This window comes from Falco peregrinus, chromosome 6 (genome assembly GCF_023634155.1).
Source record: "Falco peregrinus isolate bFalPer1 chromosome 6, bFalPer1.pri, whole genome shotgun sequence".
Lineage (NCBI taxonomy): Eukaryota > Metazoa > Chordata > Aves > Falconiformes > Falconidae > Falco > Falco peregrinus.
The window spans coordinates 19,484,659-19,508,729 of NC_073726.1; the positions used below are offsets into that span (position 1 = coordinate 19,484,659).

The 24,071-nt window shown below is 36.4% G+C and overlaps 1 protein-coding gene across 2 annotated transcripts in view; it reads left to right on the forward strand.

The window, feature by feature from the left end:
• Positions 1-23,349, forward strand: part of GNAI1 (G protein subunit alpha i1) — a 36,319-nt gene extending 12,970 nt beyond the window's left edge. Inside the window, exons 3-10 of one of the 2 annotated variants that reach the window (XM_027795362.2) lie at positions 7,108-7,150; positions 7,232-7,373; positions 11,428-11,585; positions 13,854-13,982; positions 18,827-18,956; positions 20,174-20,327; positions 21,242-21,456; positions 21,545-23,349. In XM_027795362.2, coding sequence (XP_027651163.1) covers positions 7,108-7,150; positions 7,232-7,373; positions 11,428-11,585; positions 13,854-13,982; positions 18,827-18,956; positions 20,174-20,327; positions 21,242-21,432 — 947 coding nt within the window. In that variant the 3' untranslated portion in view covers positions 21,433-21,456; positions 21,545-23,349. The remainder of the gene's footprint in view (positions 1-7,107; positions 7,151-7,231; positions 7,374-11,427; positions 11,586-13,853; positions 13,983-18,826; positions 18,957-20,173; positions 20,328-21,241; positions 21,457-21,544) is intronic. The other variant, XM_027795364.2, reaches the window with a different exon arrangement.
• The last annotated feature ends 722 nt before the right edge of the window (positions 23,350-24,071 follow it).

The window sequence follows — 24,071 nt, forward strand, 5'->3', positions numbered from 1 at the left end:
AAGCATAACTGCTGGGTAGCTTCAAAAAGGGTGAGTGGGAACATGAGACAAAAAAAAAGAAAATAAATTTTGCAGGGAAGTAGTGGTGTAGGTGCTGCTGTCAGAATGTTTCATTTAGTGGTCAGCCTGTTTAGAAGTGTAGCAACAAGTGTCCACTGTGCGTTTCTTGTACTAGCATTGATGTATTTTGAATACGGTAACAGTGTTTAGCAGCCTGAATTCATACTTAAGTCTATGTCTGGTAATGTCATGAGGTGATATTTAAGAGATTATACTTCCAAGCTATCTGCTTGCCATGTGCTTTTGTAAGAGATTACTGGCCCTGTAGCAGATACAGTAGAAATCACTGGGCATTTAGCTTGTGCTGTGACCAGTGGCAGCTGAGGAGCCGGCACCATTAATCTCGAGCATTCTCCTGTGAAATGCTAACATCTGACAAGACTGGATAGGAGAGCTGTGGGGACTTCACAGTAGGTGAATCCAACAGTTTAAGAAGTAGTGTTTTATTTTGAACTTCACATGTGTCTCTAACCTGGTACAAGTCTCCTGTTGTACAGTCTGGAAAACTGACAGGCATCCACTGAAATTTGTTCTATTTATTTAATCCATTAAATGGTATTAATTATTCTTGTCTGTACTTTAAGTCTCTTCTGGCAACATAAGACTATTGTACTTGTTTATGGGTTCTGTTCCTTTGTCCGATTTAGTTGGTGGTTCAAATCTGGCTCCATTCTACTCTTCAGTTTTTATCCAACTCTTAATCTAGGTTGGGGGGTTCCCCCAAAAAAATTTAGGCTACATTTTTTTTTTGTTAGAGTGTGAGGAATATATTTGTGCTATTAGGAGTTGTACTTGACAGTTGGTTTCCTCCAAAGAGGGGTACTGTGAACTTGAAGTGTGCATTGTTTTTTATTTTGGTATTGCGTTAGCTTCTTCAGTAAGCAGTTAGTAAATGCTTCACTTAGAAATGTTACTGTTAAAATCTCAGCACTTCCAAGCACTGAAACTGCTGTTTGTGTGCATAAAACATTTGTTCCAGAAATGTGTAGTTCTGGAATGCTTGCTATGTAGGCAGTGTGTGGGATAATAAATCATGAGACACCATGAGTAGTTTAACATTTTTGCTGACCTGTTATTTTGAATCAAATTATAAAATACTTAGTTCTTTTTAAACACAGACCTGCTCCATTTGGAAAGTAAAAGAATATTCATAGTAGTGAGTCATAGGATCATAGAATTATGTAGGTAGGAAAAGACCTGAAGATCATAAAGTCTAACAGTCTGTCTTTTTAATATTTTTTAGTAAGTTCTTGTGTAACTGGCCAGATATAAGCTTGGAAAATCAAATATTGCTTTAGCTGTTTAAGTTTATTTGAGCTTTGCTAGCCATACTCTGTTCCTTCAGACTAGTGTGAGGTTGCTCTATTAAATATTTTTTTTTTGTTTTTTGGAACATGAAGGTGCTTTGATTTTTCTCACCATTTCCAAAGTTGAAAGTTAAGAAGAAACCACAACCCTTTGAAAGAAAAATTGTAATACAAATTTAGTCCCTTTTATTTAGCTGAGCTTCAGATTAACTGTGCCATGGATGGTGCAGTAGGGTTAGTCATAGGCCTGGGTTTATATGCTCCGTATGAATTTACTGAGTGCTCTCATAACTCATGCTGGATCCAGGTAAACAGCTGCATTGGAGAGCACCAAGACTAGCCGTGGAAGTATTGACATGTGACAGTAGAGCCTGATTACTAAACTTTGAGGCAGAAGATCCTTCAGATTATAGTAGAATCTGTGTGTGTGTGTAAACAATGGTTCTGCTGTTTCCTGTATTAAATTGTGCTGATAAAGTTGGACATATTTTGCTTCCACACATTGTCAGTTTGCATAATGAAACATAAGGATCTACTTACTTTCTGGCAAGCAGGTGTAGTAAGTGTACTAGACTTAGCTGAAGTTATATTTCTACTGAACTATGTGAATAGAAGTTTTAAAACTGCTTTACATTGGATTTTTGTAAGATGTTACCCTTTTTTTTGGGGGGGGATGCATGAAGGACACAAAGCAAACAAGAGATGAAAACACTCATCAGTTTTTCAAACTCTTTTGTCAAAGTGATGACCCAAAAGTTAGCTCAGACTTTCATTTAAAACTAAGCAAACAAAAAATGCCCACCATTCTGGTAAATTTGGAACTGATGCACTGCTGTTTTTCTAGTCTGAGCAGAACTGTCATGTCTTTATTTATGTATAACATAAAAAATATTAATAGTAACTAAGCCAATGAGACTTTTTGGCAGTAGTGAAGCTGAAATCAAGTATCACACTTCAGTAGGCAATAAATAAAATCCTTTACAAGATGATTGAGGAATATACAATCAAGTCTGTCTAAATTTGGGTAGGGTTTGGATGTGACAGTACAGCTAGCCCTGACGTTTTATATGCAGCTGTCCCATGAAATATTTAATACTGCTTGCTCCTGTCTGAAACTTCCTAAAACAGAGTTCTCATTTTGCTGTATGGAGAACTTATTCACACTGAGATAAGGAGGAAATTTTACAAATGCATCCTTTAGAAAACCTGGCTGAGCTCTGCATTCAGGAGTACAAAATTAATCAATCTCCTTTCAATATTGGACAGTAAGTAAGGTGTAGCTTTCTTGCATACTTTGCAAAGATTATTAGGCAAGCTGCAGGATGCATTTTAGCATGCAGTTACAGAAAAAAACCAAACCCAAACACAACTGTTTCTATTTTCTGTTAAATAAAATTGGGGAGTTTCATCTTCCAGGAATTCATTGTTGATGTTTTAAGTACTCTGCAATACATAACTTTTTTGTGATATGTATTATGAGTGTTTGTGGTTATGTTACTAAGAGTGCTTTTATGACAGTTCTAGGTGTTCAGTACACATGAATTCTAACACCATAGAGAAACATGCATACCTGACTGGGGGGGGGAAGAGTAGAAAGTGTATTACAAAATTACATTTTGATACTGTGACTAGCCCTGACATTCATCTGCTAGGTTAGTCAAGTGTGGGGAATTTTTAACAGAAAGAGCACTTAACAATGTTACGTAAATTAAATGTCGTAGTAATATTTCTTAGTATCTCCAAAATTGCTGTTGAATGCAGGGGCATGTACTTCAAATTGTGTGCATAAAAATATTAACCCAAAACAAATTGTAGTAATTTCATAAATAAGTGACAAATTTTAAAAATTAGCTTTATTAGTACTTAACACTTAATCTGTAAATATCTAATTATGCACTTAAGTTTATAAATGCTTCAGGTGTCACAATAACAAATTACTTGTACTGGTGTCTCTGTTTTCTGTTCCTATTAACATACTGATACTGAACTTCCATGGCAGCTCAGAGTCTGAAAACTATTGCTACTCTATATAAAGAAACTTAGAGTTTATTAAAAAAAGGTATTTTACTTGGACACGAGCTAAAGATGGCACTAAGCAATCTCAGATTGATGTTCACAGGCCTACTGTATTCCTCAGCTACTTAATTCTGCAGCACCCTAGGTACTGTTGGTGCTAGCACTTGTTCTGTATGTTGAAGGAAGTGAAGTCTAGCCACAGCAGCAGCAGTGCTGGAGGAGGAAGTGGGGCAACTTTTGGCAGCCAGTTTTAAATTGGCCTTCAGCCTGTCGTGAAGCTACATATTTGGCTTAATTGAAGGAATGGCTCAAAGACATCACTATACAGTAGTGAAGATATAGAAGTATTATGTTAAACTGGCATAAAATAATATTTTAAGTTGGAAGAAACCTCTAGAGCTCACCTGGCTCAACCCTTGGCTCAAAGCGAGGCTAGCATAAAAAATGGATAAGGTTGCTCAGAACCTTGTCCAGTTGAACCCTGAAGATCTCGCAAGGCAGAGTTTCTACTTTCTCTATGTGCAATTGATTCCAGTGCTTAACCTCTTCCAAGGAGATGGGTTCCTTGCCCCCGCCCCTTAATATCGCTTCACAGCTTCTTAAATGCTTCACATCTTTTTGTTGCGTACCATGGAGAAGTTTACTTCTGTCTTCAGCTGTCTTGAGTGGGTTTTATGGAGAGGACAGCAATTAGACACACACACAGCCTCCCCTCTCCTCTTTCCCCCATCTTTGTAGCCTTTCCAGGATTAAAAAGCCCAGTTCTGTGTAGCCTTTTCTTTTATGCCATGTGTGCCAGCCCCCTAATCAACCAATTGACCTCCTAGTGGTTTTGTCTAGTTTTATCACTTTGTCATTTACTGGGCACTGAGGGGGGGAAACAGTATGTAGTGCTCGGATACAGCATCAGAAATGCTGACTGCTGGGAGTAACAGCTTCTTTTGACTTGACTGCAGTTTTACTAGTGCCGCAGTGGTAGCTGTTGGCCAGGGTCAACCCAAACACCCACAACTGCTTGAATATTCTCTTCCTTAGGATAAGGAGAAACTAAAAGGAATGCAAGAAGGTGTGTCGATCCAGATAATGCCATTTTAATAGGGAAAACAAAAGCTTGCACACAAAAGCAAAGCAGAAATAAGAATTAATTCCCTCTTTTGTATTGGGAGGCAAATGTTTGTCCACCTTCTGGACAGTGGGGCCTCAGCGTGCATAATATTTGTATGGGAAGAATCATGGAATCATTTCGGTTGGAAAAGACCTTTAAGATCATAAAGTCCAACCTTTAACCTCATACTACCAAGTCCACCACTAAACCGTGTCCCTAAGTGTCACATGTACATGTCTTTTAAATATTCCAGGGATGGTGACTCAACCACTTGTCTGGGCAGCCTGTTCCAGTGCTCAACCACCCTTTATGTGAAGAATTTTTTCCTAATCCAATCTGAACTCCCCTGGTGCCATTTGAGGCTGTTTCCTCTTGTCCTATTGCTTCCTACTTGGGAGAAGATACCAGCCCCCACCTGGCTATAACCTCCTTTCACATAGCTGTTGAAAGTGATAAGATCCCTCCTGAATCTCCTTTTCTCTAGACCAAGTACCCCAAGTTCCCTCAGCTGTTCCTCATAATGCTTGTTTTCTAGACCCTTAACCTTTGGAAGGGTGGTTATGGTAATGACAAACAAAGGTTAAGACAAACTTCATAACCACAGATGTCCTACCTTCTTCCTCCTTTCCCTGAGCTTTTACTGCTGAGCATGGCATCGTATGGTATGGAATATCCCTTTGGTCTGCTTGGGTCAGTAGTCCTATGTCCCTTCTCAGTCTCTTTGTCCATCCTCAGCCTCCTTGCTAAGGTTGAGGACAGGGTAGAAAAGAGAAAAAGCTTTGATGCTGTGCATGCGCTTTTTGGTAACAGCAAAAACACTGGTGTTACCAACGCTGGTTTAGCCACAAATCAAAAGTGGCACCACTTGGGGTGCTGTGAAGAAAGTTAACTCCATCCCAGCCAAACCCAGTGCAGCAGCTGGATATGTAGTTGACCTTTACTGCCACAAGGGACCATTACTGACTCTTCAGGTTGCTGATACCCACGTTTTTTTCCCACAAGGTTGTTCCCTAAATCGTTAGTTCCAGGACTGCATTTGTCTCCGTTCACTGTCATGAGATTCTTGTCAGCTCAGTCCTCTAGCTTGTTGAGGATCTTCTGAATAGCACCTCTTTCTCTAACACTGTGATTGCTTCTTGGCCTCCCAGGCTGATGTCACCTGCAGGCTTGATGTAGGTACATTCCGTCCTGGCTTTCAGGTCATTGATGAAGGTGTTAAACTCTATTAGCCCAGTATCGTCTGAAACTTGCCTCTTTTAACTGGCTTCCGGTTAGATATTAAAACAGTGACCACAAGCCTTTTAAATCTGTCTGTCTAGGCAGAATTTCAAACACCCTGAAGTTGATACTTGCCCAGTTTGGTACAAGGATGCTATGGGTAGTGGCATCAGAAGCATTATCAGAGTCAATGACATCCATTGTTGGTTTTTTGTCCCCAAACCCAACTGTTTCTTTCTGAAAAGCTATCAAGTTAGGCATAGTGTGCACTTTGTAAATCTATGCTGACAATTCCCAGTCACCTTCTTTTTGTTCATGTGCTTGGAAGTGACTTTCAGGAATATTTGCTGTATGGTTAGTCTGAGGATCAAGTTGAAGCTTACAATGCCTCAGATAGCTCTTCTTGCCCTTTTTTGAAGATGAAAAAAATACAGCCTTTATCAGTGGTCACAGTGACCTCTAAAGAATAGAGTTTTCTTTGGCTGTATTGGAATTTGACAACTGGTGATCTGTTTGCATTAGAAACACCTGCAGACTCTGTGAAGATTATACTTGCTTCTGCAAAACAATATTGAGAAAGAGTAAATACAAGAGGGAGAATTCTAAACAAGGCACAGACAAACTGTGGGAGCATGCTGTCTAAAGGGATTAGTTCACAGCTCTAAGTTCCATAATTTCTTCAGAGAGGGGCAGAGACTAAAGGCAGTGGAGATAAACGAAGGTGGTTGAAACAGCAAAAACTGCATTGTATTTTTCCTTGTCTGCTGACAGGCATACTAATTGGTTTTGTAAGCTTTGTGTTTTAACATAGTATGCTTGCTTTTTTTTTTTTAATTTATTAAGCATTAATCATCATTGATATCAGCATGTCTGGCAAACCTCATGCAATCTGTTCCAACAAAAAGTAGTCTGACCACGTTGGTTAATTCTTGCAAGGGTGAAAAGGTGGTTACAAGGACTAGAACCCTGAAGACTTTGAAGGTGTTCATTTGCGACACTGAAGACCATTAATACAGTGAGAAGAACTTACAAAGGAGGTTTTTGGTTAGGTGTTGATTAAAAAGGTGGTTGGAGGAATTGCGCTTCAGACCCCTTTGAAGTTGGAAAATGGATCACCTGTTTGTGTTAGAAACACCAGCAGACTGTGTGAAGATTAGGCTTCCTCCTATAAAAAGAAAACCAAAGAATCTGCTAGAGTTGAAGGATTTGTTCTTAAAATGTCTTTATTTTGAAACTTTTAGCTTGAGACACATTTTGATATTAAAAATTAATTTGTAACAAATGTATTTTTAACTATTGAAGGTTTTTAAATTGGTTAGGTATTTTAACTGTAGAAACTAAATGTATTTTAAAAGATTAGTGAAAGTTGTTCTAATGAATTCTCACACATTTATTTTTCAGGAGCTGGTGAATCGGGGAAAAGCACAATTGTCAAACAAATGAAGTAAGTATGGTGAAATATTAGGATTGAGAAATATTTTTTTAAAAATTGCGTAGAAAATTTATTTTTTTTATCCTTCCATAGGATTATCCATGAAGCTGGTTATTCGGAGGAAGAATGTAAACAGTACAAAGCTGTTGTCTACAGTAACACCATTCAGTCCATTATTGCTATCATTAGAGCAATGGGGAGGTTGAAGATAGACTTTGGTGATCCAACCAGAGCTGTGAGTATTGAAGTACACACACAGCTATACAGCTGAAATATCTATTAATTTTCAAATTTTGTCTGTTACTATTTCCTGACATTGTCTTTGGAGAATACAAAGTTTGACTGAAAACTAAATGCCATTGGTCTTTATGTAGCAAGGTGACCTGCAGAGCAATCAGCACTGGGTTGATTTGCAACTATTTGGTGTAGATACAGCTCTCCAAATTCTATCTGGATTTGGAGAACTGAACATCTGAGTCTTGGGGAGTTTTTGAAGAACTTTAAGCTATGCAGTTATGTGTGCTTTTATTTTCTTTCCATAAAAACCAATGTCAGAATGTGGAACACTCACCAGTACAGTTTTTGAAGCAGGAACTAGCCACATTATGACTGTCTTTCAGGAAGATAGAGGAAGGTTTTTTTGCTATTCATGTATTGAAATAAGTATGTAAGGTAGTCAGAGGGTTATTTTGTCGTAATTAAGTTCTTTCTGTCATGTTAAAGTTGAGTTACAGTTTGGGAGGAGAAGAGAGTCTTGAGAAATAAATGGTTTGTAAAGTCTTAATTCATGACAATGTCTCATGCTTAAAAAGCAATTTATACATATTAGAGAGCATACTCACAGCAACCTTGTGAAATGCGTTATGTATGGTTGTTATAAGGAAGGCAAATGTTCATAAGATTATGTAAAGTGAGCCATAAAGCTGTATCTGAAGTCTAAATGTGAATGACAGTTATGAAGTATTAGATACTTTTCTTTTTGCTCTTTGATAGTAGTTATTTTATATACATATGTTAATTCTACCTGAAACCTCTTCAGTTGTAAACATAACTAGTAAAAGCTTTGTTTTCATTGGTTATTCCTCTCTACATTTGTTCTCATGTGTGCTGTTGTCCTCTCTTAAGACCAAAGTTTTCCAGGGCAGCAACAGTATCTTACTGCATGTTAGTTCAATGTCTGTGCAATGGAGTCCTCTCTGGAGTCTGGCAGTTAATGCTGGAAAGAGGCAGATGGTAGACTCATGTTACTGAATACTTAGAGAAAACAGAGGAGTAAATTTAGGTGTTAGCAGATAAAATGACTAACGAGAAGATTTTAAGGGCTGTTTTATATGATACAAATTTGAAGTCATCTGGGTTTCTCTGCTTCAGAGAGCTATATAAATGATGAGGCAAACTTTTGTCATGGGTAATCTTAAAATAGTGGCCCATACCTATGCACTTAGGCAGGTCTTGGTGGTCCAAGTCCTTTTTTCAGAGCAACACTGCTATGGAATGTCAGCACTAGATTTTTATGAATTGTAAAGTCAGAAATGGAAAAGGAATTCAGAGGCTGTGTTACACGTCAATCTTAAAATAACAACAAAACCCCCCAAACCCCAAAAAGTATGGTTACTCCTCGAGTTTTATAGTATAGTCTTTTTAATTTTATTCTAATTCATTTATTTCATTGTAACTTTGTTACTTGTTGGCCAAAAAAAAAAGCACTCAAAGTTGTAACTCCTAATAAAAATGGTTACGTTCAGACTGTTTTTCTTTAAATTTCAGAGGGGAATTTATGAGGGTTTTACTCTAAATGGCATAAGTTTGTTTGGAAAATCGTATACCTTCATTTCTGTCATAAGACTAATGGTAAAGCAGCAAGTTGGACATTTTCAGTTATTCAATGAAGGGAGCACAGATCACTCCAGCAGCTTCAGTGGTGGTCAGTCTCAAGACCAGTGTATCTTCCTGTGTCCTGCAGGTTGTTTCAGTACTGAAGTAGAAACTGTCTTGAGAGACATTTAGTGAACATACTTTAAAAGACTATGGACCACTTTCTGAATGTGAGATTTACTGTAACTACCTAGAGAGATGGTTAAATTTGTTTCTTTACATTATCTCATTTATGAAATCTGGTATAAAAGTAGTAACACCTAGAGAGGAAGCTGCCTCATTCCAGTGTAATTAAAGGAAAGCATCTAGCATTGGTTAATTATTAAAATAGGACTTGATCATTACATACTACCTCATTTGTGTATTTAGTACTCGCCATGCTTCGAAAAGCAAGTATGGGAGCAACAGAGACCCTTTTTTCTTTTAGTGTTTGGCTTTTAAAAAGCAGAAATAGATTCTCTTGTTCCATGTCCACTTTCCCCTCCTGCCTGTTCTAGAGCATGTAGAGATTAGACTTGTTTGGAACAGAGTAAATTTTGTATGTTTGAGAGTCAGACCATGTTAGGTATTAATGGCATAATCATTCATGAAAAAATTGACTGTTGGTTTCTAAGCTGCTTCCATCGTGTGTCTTAACATATTTGGTCTTCAAAATCTGCTGCTTCTCTGAGTTGCACATCCTTGGCATTTGCATCCACAAACAATATTCAAGACCAGAATTGATATTCAGGTTGCTTTTATGCAGGCAAATTGCTCAAAATACAGTCTATGAGATGTGACTATCCAACCTTTTGATCTTTACTGCTCTGTTTTTTATGTAATTATTGGTGCAATACACTGACTTTTTATTTGTTTTCCACAATTTGTTCTGTGTATGTGAAGTAATTGGTATGCTGTTGATTGGTTTGACAGGTGTTCATTTTTAGATGGTGTAACTACTCTAGCTTTCAAAAGACTTTTTGAACTACATATCTGATATCCTTGTTTATATGTATATATACATATCTATCTATCTGTCTATCTATCTATCTGCAAGTTTGCCTTGAATTGAGTGAACTGCAAGCTTTTTGTTTTCAAGCTGTGAATATCAGCCCATCTGTATGGGCTCCATCCATCTGTAAACAATTTCCATGTTAGCTGTCATAATCTTTGATTATTTAAGCCTACAGTGGACAATATCTTTGGAACAATCACTACTTTCTGTGCTTATCCTGAACATATTTTTTTTTTCAGACCTTATTGTTTGAACAGCAAAGATGAAGAACCAGACTTTTCTATAGATTTGCATCTGTACCGTCACTTACTGTTTTTTAAGAATAACCTTATGTTGCTTTTTTTAATCCTCTTCTTCCTTGAAATACTTTCAGTTCCCAGCTGATGTGCTAAAGTCTCTCTTTTCTCCTTCCTCCTTTCCAGTATCACCTGTTCTCTTTCTTTTAATTATTGGACAAACAGTACATGCTGGGGTAGTAGTTACAAGCCACAAGTGTGCTGATTTGTCTGACTGACATATCTTGGCATTAGGTCACATACAGCTAATACCCAAGATCAGGCAGCTACCCACAGGAGAGTACTAATACAGATCTGTTTCTTCTACCCAGCTGCTATCTTCTTTTTCCAGTGCCTTACAGGTCTAATATTTTGAAGTTTCTTTCCTCAATCAAAATTGGATGAAGGTAGCCAACTAGTCAAATTCTGTTAAAGGAGACTGGTGGATTGACATCCTGTACTCCTTGAGCCCCACTCTCAAAGGCAGTCTTTATATATAGTCTTAAAATCCAGCATTTTCTCTCTTAAAAATCTTGATGTTTGCTTGATATCACATTACCAAGAAAACTTGGTCTCCATATAATCATGACTTGTAACTGGATATTTGTAACGGGTTTGTCTGGAAAGGTTTTAAGAAGCATTTTTCTATATCCTGATGCACATTTTGGGAAGAAATTATGATTTGTCACTTCCAAAGTTTCTTGAAGCTTAAGTCGTTAATGTATTTTCTTCAGTCAATCAATGTACATCTGCATTTCTGAAGGTTCTAGTCTGTGTTGTAACCATTCTGTTCAGTTTGTAGTCTTTGATAAGCAATTAAGGTCAGCTTTACACTTGAGCACAAAATATGTTACTACTTCTGTTTATAGAAGCTTAATTCAAGTTATAAACGGATCATACATAAAAAGCCATATCAGCAAATGACAAATTTGGTTTGCTAGACTCTGGTGTTGAAAAATGTGGGAATTAATATCCTATGCAGAACATTAAAACCAGCTGCTTTCCTTCACATTTTTTTTGTCTGGTTACATTCATGTTTATCAGGTTAAGAAAGTAACTAACTTGCTGAATATGGTTCTTGGATGGTAATACTTCTGTTGTATGTCTTAGTGTTTATGTCTCCACTTTCTGTTTACATCCTAAAGGATGATGCTCGTCAACTCTTTGTGTTAGCTGGAGCAGCAGAAGAAGGATTTATGACTGCAGAGCTTGCTGGAGTTATCAAGAGACTGTGGAAGGACAGTGGAGTTCAAGCTTGTTTCAACAGATCTAGAGAATACCAGCTTAATGACTCTGCTGCCTAGTAAGTACTATTGTGACAAACAAGATTCTCTTTGTCTTGTAAGCAGTAGCTAAAAGAATGTAAGGGAAGTCTTACCTTTTGAGGAGTTTGCTCACATGCAGATGGAAAATTTAGAATTATCTGGACAAAGATACTGTCTACGTGGGTCAAAAATGCTCTAGCTAGGCTTTAAGGTTGAAAGAGAAGAGTGTGGTCTAATTGAGAATTTGAGTCATGTTCTGAACAATTGTGGGTTGATCCTGGCTGGATGCCAGGTGCCCACCAAGCTGCTCTGTCACTCACTTCAGCAGAATGGGGCAGGGAGAAAATAAGATGGAAAAAAACCTTATGGGTTAAGATAAAAGTAGTTTAATGAAGCAATAGCAAAGGCCATGCATGCGAAAGCAAAGGAAAACAGAAGATGTTCTCTCTACTTCCCATCAGCAGGCAATGTTTGGTCTCTTCCCGAAAAGCAGGGCTTCAGTATGTAGCAGTTGCTCCAGAAGACAAATATCATAAATAATATGATATTCCTCCTTTCACTTAGCTTTTTATATCTAAGCAGACGTTATATGGTATGGAATACCCCGGTGGTCACTCTGGGCCATCTGTCCTGGCTGTGTCCCCTCCCAAGATCTTTCCCACCCCCATCCTGCTGCCGAGGGGGGGAAGGCTGGAGAGGCAGCCTTGGTGCTGTGCGAGCCCTGCTCAGCAGCAGCCAGAACCCTGGTGTGTTAGCACCGCTGTTCCAGCTACCAGTACAGAGCACAGCGCTGCGGGGGCTGCTGTGGGGCTCAGCCAGACCCAATACACCAGTTGTTTCATTCTCTTGAGGAAGACAAAAATTGCTTTTATAGCATTTTTGTTACAAGAACATGACTCAAGTACCTGTTCAGTATCTGAACGTGTCCAAGAAACACAATTATGTGATGTAAATCTGTATTACCGAGGATACTACTTCCATGTTCAAAACAGTTTCTCCTATGATTCAGCATTGCTGCATTTTCTGTGTTAATTAATTTCTGTTAGAAATGTGTTGAGCAAAGGTAACAATCAACATAGCGTCTTGTATGCTAGGGTACTTCATAAAAAAATAATAAGGAATCAAGGGTCTGAGAAATAAGATGCGATAGCAGCAAGTAATGGTAAGTCAGTCAAAAGAGTCCATTGAGGGAGAGGTAAGATGGTAAAGAATGGCAGAGCAGTGATACTGGCCTTACAGGACAAATTTTTAAAGCTTTATCATTCTTTGTAGTGTTTGAAGTTGTTTTTTTCCATTTTCCTTAAAATAAAGTACTTGTATTCTTTAGAACAACTGTACATAAATAAACAACATGCAGGTGAGGTAACTGTGAGAAGACTACAGCTGGAGTACTGTAATTACAGGTGTGCTGAATGAACAGAAATGTGATCAAATTATATTGAAATAACACTGATACTTCCAGCATGATTGTTACTTGTTTCCTGAAGTTCTTCAAAGAAGGTAGATGGCAACAGGCTGAGCTCACGATGACACATCTCTTGACTTAAGAGATAGCACTTGTATAAACTTTCTTCAATATAGAGCACTTCATTTGGATGATTGCTTACTTTCCTCTGGTAACCTCCTCTGTTCTATGTTGTTGTTTTAGATACCTCTGCCTCCAATTTTGTAAGAAAACTGTTCTTCCAGCCATACAACTGTATTCTCAAAATTGCTAACTTGGGGTTACCCTGAAAGAGGAACATAATGCCTTCCTTATTTACTATGGAAAAAGTACAAATAAGATTTGTATGATTTTTAGAAAGACTGAGCTTCTTGGCCTGCATTACAAGAATTTTGACATTAAGCATTTTCTTAAACACATAATTCTGGCCAAAACTCTAAGCTGTTCTTTTCATACCTATTATCAAATCCAGGGTTATTTGGGGCTTTGATTATAGTTCAAAGCAACTTGTAATTCAACAGATTACAGAGATAAAGATGTTCTTCTAGTTAGTGCAGATAACATTGGTGTACGTGTTCCATTTTGCATTTGGGGATTTCAAAAGAATTCTTTGTTAGTGGAGTCAGTTGCGTAAGTTCTTGTTCTTCTAGGGTGAAATATCTTTGTGTCTCTAAAGCTTATTTCAGAAAACCTTGGAAAATTGAGAGGACTAATGTGACTTGGTTTTTGTCTTATCAGAGAAAGATACTTTATAAAAGTCAGGTACAATATAATGAATGGACCTAGAACTTCTGTAATTCTTTGTTATTATTTTGTTATTATTTTATGAATAACTGAAAGCAGTATTTATTTTTACCTTCAGTTACTTGAATGACTTGGACAGGATAGCACAAACCAGCTACATTCCAACCCAACAGGACGTTCTCAGGACTAGAGTGAAAACTACAGGAATAGTGGAAACTCACTTTACTTTCAAAGATCTTCATTTTAAGTATGTAAATCATGCTGCATGTTCATCTGTCTGTTACAGTTTGTGTGAAATTCTAGAAGACGGTCTTTTCAATGACATGATTTAACAAATTTGTCTAATACAAGTTTGGATCTCCTCCCCCCCTTTTTTTTCCTGAGAAATTCCTCACGCATGGCTCAGTTTACTGAAGGAACGTGGGAGTTGCTGGAACTCCTGTAGTAACTCAGAATAAATATGCAGATATTAAGTAATAAATTCTTTGGGTTTATTGGAAGCTTTTTGTAAATATATTTTATATGTAAACTGAGTCTCAGAATATTCCATTTTTCTGCTGTATTAAATAGCTGTTCTGTCAGATTCTTCTTTTTAAATTCAGTTGGAGAGCTGGAGGCTTATAAATGTTTGCTTTTTTATGAAAAACTAAATCCATTTTCCTGAAGAGCTGAATTCAAATGTGTGGTACTTTAAGGTAGTACTTTATTTAGTGATGAAAGAATGCGACATGTTCCCTGTGGTGTAGGATTTACAAAATAATGCTAATACTCTGAACATTTTATGTCTACAGACATTCATGATGAAAGCATAAGATAGTATAAATGTAGTAATACTCTACCTTTTACTGATCGGGAAGAATGAGAAGAAAACTCAGTAAAACTCACATTGCATCTGCATTTAGATTGTTGTCAGCATGTCTATACAATGTATTTGTTTAGTATCTTCATGGAAAGTATTTTTTTCATGTAAACGCATAGCAAGTACTGTAATATGGATGCTTCAGGGCCATCAGTACTGTGGAAATATATTTTGTTCCCTTGTTTTAGTGTTTAAGTATACGAAATTTGTATTCATCCATAAAATAATAGCTGCTAAATGGGAGTGATTCTCTTGCAAACCTAAGGAGAGTAGTCCTTAGCCAAGCCTCAAGAGAGGTCTTCACTATTCTGAAGAGCTATCCATTGTCTTGTTTCCTAACGTTTCATGTTCAGTTCCCTATTGTAGATGGGTTTAAATTCTTCTGCACTCTGAGTGAGTTTGTATGCAGGTAGCTACTTCCAGTCTGTACTGACTATTAGGACTGTTATAAGGTCTTTATGAGTACAGTCCTCTAAAGTGTATTACAATGACCATATGATTACACTTCTATAAAATGTATAACTTTAGACAGGCCTTTGGAAGTATTTGTGGTAACATTGTACATTTAAACACCTGTACAGCAGGTGTTTGAATTTTATCTGCCTTAGTGAAAACAGGAAAGGGGGATAATAGAAAATACAGATCAGTTTTAATAAGTGTGTAATATGTGAGACTTCCCAGATAAGTATCATATTTTTGTAAATACCGTTTAAAAAAAAATATTGTCAAATTCTAAGTCTTTTGCAGGGCTGGGGACTGGAGTGAACAACTTGTATACCCTTAAAAAGGAAGTGAAAGCAATCATAATAAGTATCTAGGGTCCTATTGGCCCATATCACATTTTGCGTGGGTATTGGAAGAATGATGTTTTTTGCTTAAATAGTCTGAAAGAAGAACAACATAGCAAATCTGGCAACGCTAGCTTTCAAAAATATATTGTGTTAATGGAAGGATCTTGCATAAGTCCTTAAATTAGCATAATTGCAGATAAACTGTTCAGAAAGCTCCCCATTTAACACAGCTAAGTAACATGGCTTAGTTGTGACTGGACAAGTGTCTTGAATGCTTTACATTTAGTTCAGTGAAGTAATTTGTCTTAACATGGCATAGTAACCTCGTAATCTCATTGGAGAAGTCAGTTTTGTTTAAATAATGGAAAGGCATTAAAGCATTTCTCTAATACCACCTTCTTAAGATAAGGGGGGTGGAACTGGCTGTTACAAACTTCAGTTTGTTCAGCACTGCCTTTTTAGTCCATTGTAGACTGACTTAAAAAGTATTTCTTACTAGTTCATTGTAGACTGACTTTGCATAAGCAACTTGTGGTTCTTTTGAGTCATACCATGGACGGTACTATGAATTTTAGCACCTAAGGCAAGTGCTTAAAAGTTGGACTTGTACACAACGCTGTGTGCACGTCCTGCCATATTGGAAGGTGGAATCTGTAAATCATTCTTTCAAAACTTCTTCTAAAAGTTATCTGCATACTTTTAGAAAAGTATCAGTCTTTTGGGACTGTGACCTACCAGGCCTCAGTATGACTTCTAACAGGGTCAATGGAAAGCTTATGAACTTTAAGACCACTGTTCAGAATGGCTAATTTTTCTGGAAGATTCTTGCAGCCTTTTTGGTTTTAAAGAATTTTTTATGCCAGATAGTTTATGGCTTTTTTCTCTATATTTCTCTGTACTGATATCATGTGGAGAAGAAGCTTCCTTATATAAACCAATCCATCAGGTTCTTATTACTTGCTGTTGAGGTGTTCACTGTGAAACTGCGGTGCCCAAACCTCAAAGATGAGTGCAGAAAGATGGTTTGCATAAAGAACTGGGAGTTAGGTGCAGTGGTAGAAAGACATCCCCCAAAAGAGGCAAGGATCACTGGGGAAATACACCACTGGCAGAGAGGCCACTCTTAACTGAAGCAAACATTTCTGGCTAAAATCAACATCTGCAAATAGCAACTGAAAATTAAAATTCTTTTATATTCTAGAAGTTGTCTTCTGCATTTTCCCTCCCTTCCCAAGATACATGCTGTCAACATGTTCTAAACAAGACAAAACAATGAAATGCCTCCCGACCTATTTTCTTTACATATTTTTGCTGTTCTTTGAAAGAACTACAGTTTTTTAGTTATATGGAAAGTTTTGCCATTTTTTCTTACACCTTTCAGTTACCATCTTACTAGTAGTATTTTTGCATTGAGCAATACTAAAAGATATGGAATTAAGTGAGATCCATGTAGATTGATATTACAGTACTGCCATCGGTATAAAGCATTTTAATTTCTCATCTTCCTTAGAAGCTGGTGTCCACATAAAATAAAAGGAGCAATTTTCTTGTTTAGTTTTTCAGTTAATTTTTCTGTGTTGTATTCTCTTCTGTCTTGCAAAGAATGAGATGATTTGTTGTTCAACCCTACGTGCCCTGCTGTCTACCAAAAGCCCTCAGTGTGATAGCCTTATTACTAATACACTTCTGAATACATTTAGGCGATTCTGGAATATCTTTACAAGAATTGTAACTGCAACTTAACAGTTGTTGTTTTGCTCTGGATTTCTCTTTCTGCTCATATGACATTTTTACCCAAAGGCTTTTGTGATAGAGCTGGTCATTCTACTACTTGCAGCAAAGAGAATGGAGATAATTGGTCTGTCCTCTGGTCTTTCTCTTGTCTTCCTCCTCTCATTTGAATATTTTCATATCTATTGAATTCTAAGCTTTTTTTTTTTTCTTGACAATGTAGGGAAAAAGTTAAAATTACTTGTGAAAAGTCCTAAAGACAAGTCAGCCCTCTTTTCAAAGGAATAATTATATTTGCTTGTAAGTAGGAGGGAAAATTTAATTTTTTGACTGGTGGAATATTGACTTACACAACGAGGGAAGTAATATGTGACATATTTGCATTGTTCTGAAGCTGTAATTTGAGGTAACAGGCTTTTTTTTCTTTTTTTTCTGTGATAGGAAAGGGACAAGTGGGGAAAAATTTGTGTTATCTCTCTTTGAGAAGATCCTACAATATATATATCAGTTAATTTTAGGATACCACTGTTTGTCTGTCTTCATTTGTTCTTTGGGGGTAGTTTTTTTTGTTTTTTGATGGATTGGGGGGGGGGGGGGTGAGGCGGGGGAAGGGGTGTCCAATACCCCCACCCCATGATTCACAATCCATTATATCAGGATGCTATTTTATCTGGCTTGCAAAATACTTGAAAGTTCCTGATGATGTCTAATGAAAGCTTTGTCTTTCAGAGAGCTGTAGCCCATAATAGTTAGTAAATGGTCATGTAAAGCATGTAGTAGAGAAAAGTATATCCACATGCTGTGCTGATTTCCTGATGGTCTGCTATTACATTGTGGAATGTGGTCTTTTCCTATTGCTCTATTTCTGCTAAGCTAAGAATTCAAAAGAAGCAAGACTCACCTTTATAGCTCAGTTTTCCTACTTAACTGCATTTCCAAAACATGCATTTATTAGAGAGAAAATTATTATGATGATGATATAATGCTTGTTTTGTCTTTTTTGATAATTTTGAATTTGATGTCTCTTTAAAAAATGCCCCATTTAAATATGGACAGCTGAAAAAAAGATCAAGTTGCATTTTGGTTTAGGAGAGAGAGGAGCTGAAACTCAACAGGACTTAGAGGTTCCAAAATAAATTTGAAAAAGTGAAAATTAGGTTTTATACATTTATATTCAGGATACTAAAATGAAAATAATAAAGTCAGTGTTATTTGTATCCAGCTTCCTTAGTATTGCATTATTTCAAGGTACTAAACCAGACACCATTCTGCTGCTCTTAGAAGAATCTTACTTTGTTGATCAATACCTCTTACTATGTTAGACTTTTTATTCATTTGGGCTAAAGGTTGAATAATACTTTGATCTAGTTTACATTTAATAAGGCTAACCCTGTGTATTTTTATTTTTCATAGATTACAATTAACTTCGTTAATGAAATACATTACTGTAAAGTATTAGTTTTATTAAGCTTTTCTCTCACATTTTCTCACGTCTTGTAAAATGTTGTATAGGAAGGCTTTTAAGGCCTTTTTAAAATGTTATTTTTTATACTGAGACACTAAATAGTAATAAAGGTTGCAGATTTTTATGCCTTTTTGCAAACTTCGTGATTAGACTTACACAGCTGATACTTCCAGATTTTATTGGTTATCATTCAGAAAGCTAGAAATTCCAAAGTTTATTCCCTGCTTTATGGTTCTGTTTTGCAGAATGTTTGATGTCGGAGGCCAAAGATCGGAGCGGAAGAAGTGGATTCATTGTTTTGAGGGTGTTACAGCAATTATTTTTTGTGTGGCGTTAAGTGATTATGACTTGGTCTTGGCTGAAGATGAGGAAATGGCAAGTACTTTAGTGTTGAAGAAGGGAATAGTTGGCTAGAAACTAAACAAGTTTGAAAGGAAAGCCATAAATACATCTTTTGGAGTATTGCTGCTTTATAATATTTATGGGGTCTGTGCAAAAGGTCTTTCTTAGAGAGATGGTGATAGAATTCATGCTTTTGGGTTTCAAAGTATTCCCTTGTATTCTCAGAAGGGATACTATGAGACAAGTATTCTTTTCAGTTATACTCTTTCATGTTTTAAAGGATGCATAACTTAATGATAGATTGTCAGCAATACACGTTTTAGTCTGTTTTTGGATGCTGGAAATATATAATAAGAAATTGCTTGACTACTTCTACTTCAGCACGTTTTGTTTTCCTTGCCTTTGTCAGGCTTCAGTTTTTGTGTCTTTCTAAATGTGTTTCTCTGATCTCTTTCCTGAGTTGCAGAAAATTTTCTCTTCCTTCTCCCTTCCAACCCCTTCCACTCCTTTCTCCTCTTTTAAGGTGTGACTCCTTTCGTATCAGTATGCTTTTTACTGTCTGAGTGGTCTAAAGTGATGCTCATCTATTGTGTGTGAATCATTAACAGACTTCTGTGCTCTTCCTCATGTTCCGCAACCTCTTATGAAATATAGTTTGGAGAGAAAAGCGAAATAAAAATAACTTGCAAGTCAAATGTAGTCAAAGAAGGTCATCCTGCTGCCTAAATGACTGGAGCTTGGCCACATTGCTTAGGTGTTGGATAATTTTTCTACAGTTAAAAATTATGGGTTAGAGGAAAAAAACATGCTCACTTAATTCTCTAGTTCTATAGAGACTTTTTTTTTTTTTACTTCTGCTGGGATCTCAGCTAGGTGCGGAATTTAATTTTCAGTTTCCAGAAGACCTAATCAGTATAAGACAAATTCAGGTAACTCAGCAACTCTTGTAGAGTGTCTGTACTGCAAAATGTCAAAACATGCCAAAATTTGCTAAAATATTGAAAGAAATCAAACCTGAGAATGAAGGAAAAAAAAAACAAAACGTAGTTGCTTAAACTCTTATTGTGTGAAAGTGTTTTTTGTAATGGTCTTGGCCTCTCTGTGTTTCCCTGTGGTAAAATGTGATTCTGCATGCTAGAAACTTAGTTTTGTAACTTCTCTGGTTCATTTTTATCTAATCAAAAATATGTTTCCTGATTTTACTACTAAAGTCTGAATAAAATACAATGAGGTGTGTTTTCCAATTACAGAATCGGATGCATGAAAGCATGAAACTGTTTGACAGTATCTGCAACAATAAATGGTTCACAGATACTTCTATTATTCTCTTCCTGAACAAGAAAGATCTTTTTGAAGAAAAAATCAAAAGGAGTCCTCTCACTATCTGTTACCCTGAATATTCAGGTATTGGAGGGGGATGCAGGTGTGAAGTAGTTTTTGGTTAGACTACCTCATTTTGGATGCACAAATCAGGAGGAGTTTAATAACTTCATTTAAATATTTTAGATACTTAGAGTTTAAGCTGCGGTGGGGGGTGTGTGTTTTCATGGATCACAAATAAAATAGTACTAAGTCAGTTTCATCTTTTTAACCAGCTGAAATAATGCTGGTCCATTGTTGGCATTTACATGTTACTGCTGCAGCTCTTTTTAGCCTAATTTATTTAGCCCACATCTTTTTCCTGATATCCTCCTATTTTTGTACTTGGATGCAATCTTTTTTTTCCATTAGCAGGAATCACTGAGGATACATGAGAGCTTATTTGAACAGGGAGTGTACACAGAAGTTAGAAGTAGGTGGCTTATTCAGGAAATACATAGCAAAAGAAGGTGATTTCATTTAAGAAGTCTTAGTCTTTTTATGTAGCATTTTCATTGTAACTTCAGACTATTCTATTGTACAGAAAATAGCAAGTTGGAGGTGAAAAGCTCAGAAGAAATGGGTATGCCAAATGTCTTTGACTTTGGGAAGAATCCAAACCTTTTATAAACTTAAAAATTGAAAATTAAGGAAACAAAATAGCCTAATCCTGGCTATAGTGATGGGTCGTCAATGACCTGCTCCATCTGCCACTGAAGTAAATGGGAAGATTCTTCCTGCAGTTGGAACTGGAGTCCTTAAGTTTTCATTCTTAAAGTGTGTCCAACAGGTTTCCTTCAAGATTTATTTATGGTATCTTAAAGCAATGGCTGTGCAATTACTCCTCTTCAGGTTTAGGGTAACTGTGTCCAAAGAACTACTTCTTTCAAAGATACAGGATGCATCTTTCTCAGTTTGAAACCTGTTTACCTGCTTACGGAGCACTTCTCTCCTTTTAGGGTCAAACACGTATGAAGAAGCGGCTGCTTACATTCAGTGTCAATTTGAAGATCTGAACAAGAGAAAAGACACGAAGGAGATCTACACTCACTTCACATGTGCCACAGACACAAAAAATGTGCAGTTTGTTTTTGATGCTGTAACTGATGTCATTATTAAAAATAATCTTAAAGACTGCGGCCTCTTCTGAGAACAGACAAAAGGTTGTTAAATGGTAAATTACGTGCCTGAGAACAGGATTTTATGCTCATGCTGTGTAAAACCTGCATAGATATACTTAATTCTCTTTTATTTTTTTCTAGGTTTGGAGAACGACTTCGCACAATTTTCATCTGATTCTTTTCAAGGTGAAAGAAATACAAAATACAGTGTGCTGAATGATAGATCAGTACTGTACTTGCCTGTTTTAACAGCTTTATTTATGTTTGTCTTGTAAATTTAAGTAATTAGTTAACAATGAGATGTCAGTTGATTGTATGTAAACTTATAATTGTAGTAATGTATTTGTATAAACGTTGAATGGAATATTTTAGTAACTTGATGTCCTCTAAAATTTCCATGTTTTATGAAGATACTCTTAGAGGAGACACTTTTTGCCTTTGAATTATTTAAACAACTTGTAAAATTAAATTTTCTTTTCATCTTAAGGGTGCATGCAGCCTTATTCTTTACTTTTGTTGGTAATACTGTATATGGCATTAGCTTTTTTGATATTTAAACAGCCTGGTACACCTGTCAGACTTAACAAAACATAACAAATAAAACTTGTTTTTTGCCTTAAGTTTTGAAAAAATCTTTTTATAAATTTAACATAAAGGCAAAGATTATTTTTTAAATTTAAATGAAATCCACAGTTTATGAAATCTGGGCTTGCAGTCTTTGCAGTGCAAATGTGGCAACACTGAGAAATTGAATTTTAAGGTTCAACTATTATTGAAGGTGATGTAAGTGCAAAAAGGAAGTTGTTAAAATAATCATATCAATAAAAAGTAAGTTTGAAACTGTGGTCTTTACTCAGTGGAGTGAATGGTAAAATTACCTTTGGAGTTTTTTTATAGACCATTAACAAAGGCTGGACTTAAGAGTCATATTTTTTTTCTGCTTTCTCAAGAAGTAAAATGTTCTCCTTTTTTTCTGTTTTCTGGTAATAAAACTAGTTTGATAATTTATATCAGGTTCTCCCACAAGACATGGCACAGTGGCTTCACAGATTAAAGCAATTTCCCGTTGCATATAAAAAGAATCTTCAGTGTTTCAGAAGGAGTGTTCTAGTGACTTGCAACTGCTGATTCTTTGATTTCCTCTGTAATTATAATTAGTCTCACAGTTTCTTTACATTATAAGTTAAAGAATATGATTTTCTTCTGGTTATGCTTTCATTATGTGATTTGCTGTCTTAGCTACTTATCATCCATTGCCTTATGGGTAGTGCCAAAACTGATTTTTTTATACAAATTTTAAAATTAGTAAGCTTCTATTTGTAAATAAGTTCATGGATGGTTGTCTTAAATGTATGTCATCTAGAAAATACAAATGTACCAAACTTGGAAACATGATTTTCTATAATTGTTAAAATATTTCAGGCAGCTACAGTACACCATAAGTTCTTTGAGAAGTAAATAAATCTTTGAACCTGTTGCTATTTTTCTATATTAGCTTTTATGTTCTTAGGAATTTTCAACAAAAATATTTAAGTCGTTGTTCTGTTGTTTAATTTTTTATTGTGTATGTGTTTCATCTAGGCCTCAGATAGCTTGAGTAGAAATTACCTGCACGTCTCATCCTTTATTGCTTCCTTTGTTAGGTACAGAAATGTGTTTCAAATCAGATTAGAAAGGAGATAACTTATTACTGGAGGTTGTTAACTACATTCATACATTATGAGCTCTTTCAGCAGTTATGGTAAACAATCTGTATATCCTGGGCTGCTTTTAATTGTGCTTTACAGTTCTGGATACATAACTGATTTTAAATCTCATTGAACTACTTTGTGGAAATTGTATTTACACCTACATTCAAGTTGATTTTTGTACTTCATGTGAAACAAAAATTGGGATTAATCAGATTACATAAATAAACCTAAATTTTGTGCCTTGCTTGAAAGAAATGGTTTTTATTAAATGTGCTGAGGGAAGTCTTCTTTGCATCCATCCTGTGGAGATAACTAGGTAGTAAAAATTAGACAATGCAGAGTTCAAGAGTAAATTCAAAGACTTTATGCAAAAAACAATAGAATGAAAATGAGCAGAAATTAATGATCGTTGATTAATTCTTTAACCATTTTTCCCAGTACTTTCATTTGGAGAATTTTTGGAATTCCGTAACTGGGGTTTTCTGAAGAATTTACATCTTAACACAGAACAAAATTGTGAAATACTTTTGCTTGCTAGCCCGGGCAGATAAGCTTGTCCTTTTTTGCCTCTCAGACAGCAGGTATGTTTCCTTGTAGACCTCTGTACTGAGCGACCAGTCTTTGTCCTGAGCTGACAGTTGTCAGCCTAGGCCACTGCTCTAGGAAAAGGTACAAGAGGATTTCTGTTCAGTAGTGGTGGTAGGCGCACACCTATTTCACTACAGTTGTAACAAGGTTCTGCTCCATCTCTTTATTTTATCAAGAGGCTGCTTCTCAACTGGAGCACTGGAGAAAATGCAGGAAGTCCTGCAGGTCTGCCGCTGTCGGAGGAGTCTTGTCCCTCAGCATTCTGAGCCTCTGTTCTTTTCCAGTTCTCTCATTTCTTCACGCAGTATATCCAGGCAGACTACTTTTTCTAGCCTTACACAAAGAAACTCCCTCTACTAATTTAAATATTCTTTCAGATGATTTTAAAT